Source organism: Centruroides sculpturatus, unplaced genomic scaffold (assembly GCF_000671375.1).
Source record: "Centruroides sculpturatus isolate CEXI.00-Female unplaced genomic scaffold, Cexi_2.0 scaffold27, whole genome shotgun sequence".
Lineage (NCBI taxonomy): Eukaryota > Metazoa > Arthropoda > Arachnida > Scorpiones > Buthidae > Centruroides > Centruroides sculpturatus.
The window spans coordinates 214,261-222,209 of record NW_019384318.1 but is presented as its reverse complement, the minus strand read 5'-3'; the positions used below and the strand labels follow the sequence as shown (position 1 = coordinate 222,209).

Here is a 7,949-nt window from a genome sequence, read left to right as displayed (position 1 = left end):
TATTATTCTTATTTTATTAAAAAATTATTATTATTTTTAATGACATAAATACAACCGAAATTATATGAAATAATTATTAATTTTTTTTTACAGTATATAATTACATAATTTTTTTTTTAAATTAATTAATTAATAACACGCGATTTTTATACATTAACAATGAAATTTAATTTTTAAATTTAAAATTTCCATTTGGATATATATTATTAATTAATATATTTTTATCTTGTTTAAAGTCTTTTCGGTGCATATTATTTATTTATTAATTTAATAAATTAATTTTGGCGAGTTTATTATTACTTTTTTTTTTTTAATCCTGGTGATTTTTGTGTAAATAATGTCGACATTATTGTTAACAAATTTAACAGTTAACATTCTGTTTATATTCTACGTTGGAGATTTTGAAAAGGAATAATGTCGGCAATGTCGTTAGATCAATCATAATGAATGATAATATAACGATCGAAATTTTTCGTGAATAACGCTATTTGGAATTAATTTTTATAATTTATTCCGAAGTATTAATGAATATTTTAACAATAAATCCTATAAATGGAATTGTTAAGTGTTCTAAGAGAGCATTTTTCTTCTGTTAACGAAGCATATTCACTAGGAGGAAAAAAAAAGTTCCGACTTGTACTTTTATCATCTATTAATGCAGTTTTATCTTCATTTTATCAAAATGTTTCGGAATTTTTACACTTTTCTGATGATTAGAGCGTGCTTTTATTCTATTTTCTTTAGTTTAATAAGGTTATTACGTTGATTGAAAGACATTTTTATCACTTCTCCGATTTCAGAAACAATTTCCTCAATGCTCCCTAATTTGTAAATAGTCTTATTTTTTCTCGAAAATAGAAATATTTTACTTGAAATTTTCAATAGAAAAACATCTTCATTACTATTTTATTCAATTTCCGAATTACTAAATCCAAGTTTATTCGAGAAACGGGTAAAGGCACATTAGCCATGGATGCAAAAACTCACATGTTTAAACCAAGTTCGCTTATGGTCTTATTAAATTCTCGGTAATATTCGGTAGAAGAATGGTTTCCGTTAATTTTCTCATTGAGTAATTCCGATTCGTCTTCATCCTTTTTACTTTTATTGTTTATCAGATTTCGTTTGTCAATTTCTTTATCTTCTAAATTTGGTGTCAGGCATCTTAATTCGTCCATCACATAATCTTGAGAGTTCTGACTTTTGGTGTCATTCAAATTAGCTACAGCTTCTGGTCTGGACCCGTTATCTTCATTGTGTAATCCCGTTTGAAGCTTTTCTTTGAACGCATCTTCGCCATTTGTATAAGAATATGGAGGAGGAGCAATGACACCGCTTCCTGTTTCTTGTACAGTTCTTGTGACCACTTCCGATTCTACGGGATATAACTGTTTATCATTGTGGGTAGGATGAATGGTGTTAGCTGTGTTGTTAAATCGCGTTTTTTTATAAAATGCCATGAAAAAAGCTTTGCAATAGATGAGTCTTAGGAGGAGGAATATGATGCCAATGGCTATAAGTGAAGGTCCGATACCCATGACCGTAATTTCTAGTTCCAGAAGGTTGAAGGTAGTGTTAACACCGATCAAAGTTATAGTCAAGCCGAATATGAAGAGGATCAATCCTATAACAATAAGCACATCCGGGCCAAAGGGAGCACGTGGAGGATTCACGTTGTTGGACATAATCACGCCGCTTTCTTCGTCGGATTTCGGAGATTTATCCATTCTCGAAGCCGGTCCCCAATGTACTGTACGAGATTTAGCTGATTTTCCGTTTGGATGGACGATTTCTTTTTCCATTTTCATTCATAATCAGTTTTATATTAATCGAACTCCGCCCGAGAACCTGCACGATAAAAATTAAATCCGTCATAACTCAATTAGAATTTTTTAAGAAACACGAAACGCGAGGATTAATTTAAATTTCGCATGCCGCATTTAACATCACTCTGAGCTAATTCGGGTATAAAATTAAATTTTTCCCTGGCTATCAATTCAGAACTGTTATAAAATTACAAAGTTTCAGTTTAACGCTACTTACCGCCAGCCGCATCGGGTCAAGGTCGACAATTTGGTAAGTTTAATGAGAAGAGAAGATGCTTTCGTGTACCGATGCCATTTTGCCAAATCCAATGTCGTGCAACTTTCATACGAGTTTGGGCTTTTTCCCATTCTCATTAGCACAGGAATGGCTATTTAACTGTATCCGATAGCGACGAATGTTTTGAAACGGATTCCGATGTAAAACTTTTATGAGTTTTAATTATTTATCGAGGACAATACGTAGAAGAAGATGGGAAAGGGAATTTTCTTGTTTGTTTNATATAATTATGTTATTTGGCTTTAATTTAGATACATGGTTCAAAAGTCAGTTAACCGTGTTCTGTGTGTTGTCGAGTTTAGAACAGTGTACTTTTCTTTTACAGGATTGGTAGAGAAGTCATGGAAAGTATGATTTAGTAATTTGAATTTTTATCGTGGTTAACTGACTTTTGTGCATTAATTTTTTTTAATAAAAAGAAAGTTAATGCATGAAATTATTTTATGGAAGTATTACACAAATAGCCTTCTATTGAATTTTCTGTATGAGTTGATTGTATAGAATTGTTTACGAAAGATAAATTACGAGTGAAAAAAATACAAAGTTATCAGTTTTTTAATCATAAAACGATATAATAATGGATGTTTATTCATTATAAAACTAATTTATTGGATATCATATAACAATTCTTTACATTATTTTTATTATTAATTTGGCATTTTTTGTGCATATGACCACGTGTAAACTCCGTACACGTTTCATAATTGTGAACTATTAATTATAACTTCCATTAGTGAATTTTATATATTAAACTTGAATTTTAAGCTTGCTGCAAGTATTTAATATTAAATTATACGATCTTAAAGCTCTCCTCCTAACTAAATCGCAAAGATTTATAACAATTTTAATGTTATTTTTTTTAACGATAATTCTTATATTTTATAACTTTATAACAGGAATTTAGCTGTTTATAAAAGCCTAAATTATTGAAATTTTTCTAGGAATAATTATAATTCCGTTATATAAAAAATTAATGAAGAAAGTAGCAATAACAGCACGCAAATAATAATAATTTTATAAGCTTCTTATACATTTAAACGATTGAAGCGCCGATTTATCGACTAGATTTCTAATTATTCTTTAACTTTATAGCCATAATAAATTACTGTTTTTTTTTATTCACTCATAATTAAATGAAAATTTTCTTGGAACGGATATGATTTTTCCCTGTATAAAAATTTACTACAAAAGGTAGCAAAGTCAGGCAACACAGCAGGAAATAACTGTTGCGTTGGGAATGTCATTAGATTCAGAACATTACTGGAAAAGGTCGAATACCTTTCTTGACATTAAAGAATCGCAATTTAGTAAAAACCCAATTCGAATATAAATAAATAAAGATTAAAATTCGGATAAAATATACTCTTTTTTTTTATTATTGTAAGTAGAATTTATTGATACGTTACTTTAATAAACGTTTCCGTGTTTGTATGTCGAATTTTCTCAACGTTAAGAATCGATAACGTTACAAAAATATTTTTAGCGACAAATACCGAGAAAGAAATGAAGGAAAACCTATTATTAAGTAAGAAAAAATTATTTTTTTTAATATTAAAAAAAATATATTGCAATTAAATATTAAACACTTCGTTTATTTATATCATTAATTTTTAAAAAAGTCTCATTAATTAATAATTAGTAATTAACTAGTGTATATGTACAGTACTATAGGTAAACGTATTTAAATATATATAGGCCTATATGTATTACATAGACTGGTAACATATTTGAATGAAAATTAAGTTTTAAAATATTTATTCAATGCATTTAATCAATTGTTCTACTTTTAATAAAGAGTGTAAAGGTCCTAAATTTAGTTTAAATTAAAAAAAAAAAAAAAAGGATAGGTAGAAGCCAATTAATGTTAAACTATGCACCCGACAGATCGAGCACATGTTTATACTACGAGTGGCTTTATGTGTAATTATTTTTAATATAAAAATATCGAGTTAATGGAGTTAATGAGACGTTATTAATTGTGTAATTAAGGTTACATACCTGAAAATCTTTCGCCCTAAATCCGACATGTTACCTCCTTTATGTGGCAACGAGTGAAAAATCCTTTCAGCTCAGCTTGAAGCAGACAGCTGAGCTTAAACCATACTCAGCTATGTTTGTCCAATCGTTTCCAAGGTGATACGATACAGGTTGTCATTTATCACGTGACATCACTTTACGTGTCTTTATTTCTTCCAGTATATCGCATCTTGTTATAATGTGTACATTAAAAAAAGGGGGAAAGACCGCTGTATATCTCTAATGTAGTATCAATAGAGAAAAGCACATAGCGGAAAAGTATATAGGCATATATATATATATATATATAATCATACGTGCTGTGCTTAAAGAAAACTTGAAATTATTAATTATTCGGATCATGTATATAAATATATTATAATTAATTATAAAATTAATCATTTAAATAATTTATAAAATTTAAAAAAAAGAGAATTTTTTTTACTGTTATGAAGGAGGATAATGGGTGTGGTTGGTATAATAACCCTTAGTTGTATGAGAATTAATGGTTGTTATCGCGTATGGTATTCGACTGTTCCTTTTTAAAGTATTTTTAAAAAAAACATTTTAACGAATTTAATCGGTTTTTGTCAAGTGTTAAATTTATTATCTTCGGATATTATCCGTGTATCATCTTACAGAAAGTTGATATATGAGTTGATTTTTAAGGACGGTGCTGAATTAACTTTCCATATTTTACTTAATGAAAATCGTTGGTGGTGTCTTTGCACTCTGTTAAATTCCTAAAAGAATATTGTAATATTGTAATAATCAAGTTTATAAATATTATAAGAAAATTATATTAATTTTTTTTTTTAATATCATAACAGCAAACTGTTTTCTACTCCTTGAAACTAAGTTCTAAGGAGTATGAGTCAGTAGGAGTCATAATATTAATCTAATTTATAGCCTAATTAATTAAAATCTTATAAATTTATTCTATTAACAGAATAAATACATATTATCAGTATATTTATGTTAGTATTTTAGTAGATAAGATATAAACTTAAGAGGGTTTATAGATGCTATGTTTATAATAGTGTTGTATGTTTTAAGTAATTTAATGAATTATAACTTATAAAATCTTAATGTATCAAAACAATTAATAGAGAAAAATTAATTTGAAAGTCTAAAATAAAATATAAAACAGTTTTGTTAGTTAAGCATGCTTGGATGTGAAGTATATTTATGATATTCCAATGTAATTTATATACAATTTTCTTTATATTTATGCTAAATTGTATTTAAGATTTGTGAAAATTCCTTTATAAAGTTAAATATAATTATGTTATTTGGCTTTAATTTAGATACATGGTTCAAAAGTCAGTTAACCGTGTTCTGTGTGTTGTTGAGTTTAGAACAGTGTACTTTTCTTTTACAGGATTGGTAGAGAAGTCATGGAAAGTATGATTTAGTAATTTGAATTTTTATCGTGGTTAACTGACTTTTGTGCATTAATTTTTTTTAATAAAAAGAAAGTTAATGCATGAAATTATTTTATGGAAGTATTACACAAATAGCCTTCTATTGAATTTTCTGTATGAGTTGATTGTATAGAATTGTTTACGAAAGATAAATTACGAGTGAAAAAAATACAAAGTTATCAGTTTTTTAATCATAAAACGATATAATAATGGATGTTTATTCATTATAAAACTAATTTATTGGATATCATATAACAATTCTTTACAAAAATAATACAAAATTCGTTTGTAGAGAATATGTTTAAAATTGTTTTTCTTATTTTATAAAGTAATAATTCGATAAAAATTAATTTTAAAATAAAAATAAATAATTATTATTATAAATTCTGAAGAATTTTAATCTATAAATAAAGTTATATATATTTATAATGATTGTTATTTGACTTTGAATAGAAGCTTCCTTCCTTACAAGCATACGGAAGATAGAAAACAATCTTCCATATGTCTGTAAATGTAAATTACATATATTTAGTAGGATAGTTATTTTACTATCCTACTAAATATATGTAATTAAAATTATTATATAAACATTTCTCAACTAATTTTGCATATATTTTCATATTTTCTGACTTACCCTGTCTTCTGAGACTCTCTCTCCTCTTCTTCATCCCTTCACTCTCTTCTTTTTTTTTCAATTTCTATCCCTTTTAATAATAATGATTTTGATTAAACAGAACAACACGATTGAAATCTGTGCAGACTTTTATACCTTTAAACAATATTTTTAAAAGTAATTAACTGTAATTGAATTGTTTTTATCTTGTATAAAATACACTATATTTTATATATAATCATACATAATATATGATTTTTTCTATAAATTAAAATAAAATAAATAAGTGTTAAAAAGAGGCATTCACAGATACCAATTTGTATTATAAAAGTGCAAAAAAATACAGATTTTTCTACATTTTTTATTTTTTTACGGTTTGACTTTTCTCGCTTCAGGAAAAACTTGCCAGAATTCAACTGAGAAATTCTCAGAATGGTTATTATGTATTGACAGATAGAAAGATGACTTGGGGCCTTGACCGGTTACAAATATAGGGCCACACCCGGAGCTGAATTTAGTCTTTTTTTTTTTTTGTGGCTCTAAACAGTGACACATGCCCTTTCTTTTATCAAGACCATAAGCTTAATTTGTTTAGCTTATAAGCAAATATAGCGGTGACCTCGTTCCTCTTTGAAAGTCATAAATTATATGAATAAAAAAATCAATAAAACAAATAAGATTTTATTCTAATTTATATAATTTTTTTTTATCGTGTTTTTACATAAAAGAGTAACTATTGTGAAGTCACAGAGGGTACAGAGGTTTCCAGACTTAAATGAATTTAGAGTACACGTTACCCTCTGTATTGGGGCCTGAAAACAAATGGACCCTCTCTATCAGGGCCTGGATGTAGATTATAAAAGAATTGATAATTTTGATATACTTTAAGTAATGTAATCTTTAAGAAGAACGAAATAAAATCCTCGATATAACGCCATTTTATTAGTTATCAGCTGCTACTCTTCGGGATAAGATCTGGCAAAGTAGCTTGTTGGATTTAAATACAATTTAATTAAAAATTAGTGCTTAACATCTCGGATTAGGTTTATAAATCCATTTTGAATCGATTTTATATTGTTTTTGAAGTTATATATTTATTATTCTATTAAAGAGAAGCCAATTATCGATAGTTGTAAATCGCTGTTCCGAGTTATACACTATCGATCTTAATTTAATCCACTTTTGTCTGAGTTCGAATTCAAGTCTACATCAGCCGAATCTAATGATATCAATTTTTTTATATCGTGTCAAAAAATTGTATCAATAACTCGAAATTAATACAGAATTATTCATTATAAAATTCAGATTTTTTTTCAATTTTTTTCTACTTAAGAAGGCCCTTTTTAAATATCTATTACGAGTACTGTTAGGCCCAATATATGGATGAGACTTAAGGCCCTATATATTAAACCACCTAAGAAATTTGCTGACATTGGCTTGAAGACTTTTAAGAGTCACTGTATTGAAGGTATAAGGCAAAGCGACACTTGGGTGATCTGCCAAGAGGGGTATCGGTTCATGAGAAACTGGTTCCTATCTAAGTATTAGACACGCAAAGAAAGCTCGAAATGTGGCTAGTTCAATGGTGAGGCGCAAACCAGTGACTAACTACTGGGGTTTTTATCTACTGAGCCGCTAGTGGGCACGCATTAAGGCGGTCTTTTTTTCATGTCAATCATGGATTTAGCTGGCCCCACAAAGGAGAGGGGGCCAAATGATGAGGGAGAGACTTATTAAACCGTCCACAAAAGTTTCTGACGTTTCGGACTAGTCTGTTATTGTTGAGTGGATTT

The 7,949-nt window shown here is 28.0% G+C and overlaps 2 protein-coding genes across 4 annotated transcripts in view; one reads left to right on the top strand and one right to left on the bottom strand.

Moving 5' to 3' along the window:
• Positions 1-621: 621 nt before the first annotated feature.
• On the bottom strand, positions 622-4,293 carry LOC111624279. The gene is made up of 2 exons (XM_023367093.1): positions 4,102-4,293; positions 622-1,848 (listed from the first exon to the last, which is right to left on the bottom strand). Exon 2 carries the CDS (start codon positions 1,806-1,808, stop codon positions 984-986), a length of 825 nt encoding a protein of 274 aa, XP_023222861.1. The 5' UTR covers positions 1,809-1,848; positions 4,102-4,293; the 3' UTR covers positions 622-983.
• LOC111624257 overlaps positions 3,535-7,949 on the top strand; it is a 26,033-nt gene continuing 21,618 nt past the window's right edge. For all 3 annotated transcript variants that reach the window (XM_023367086.1, XM_023367078.1, XM_023367070.1), the window contains exon 1: positions 3,535-3,628. The gene's annotated coding sequence lies outside the window, so the exon portion shown is untranslated. The remainder of the gene's footprint in view (positions 3,629-7,949) is intronic.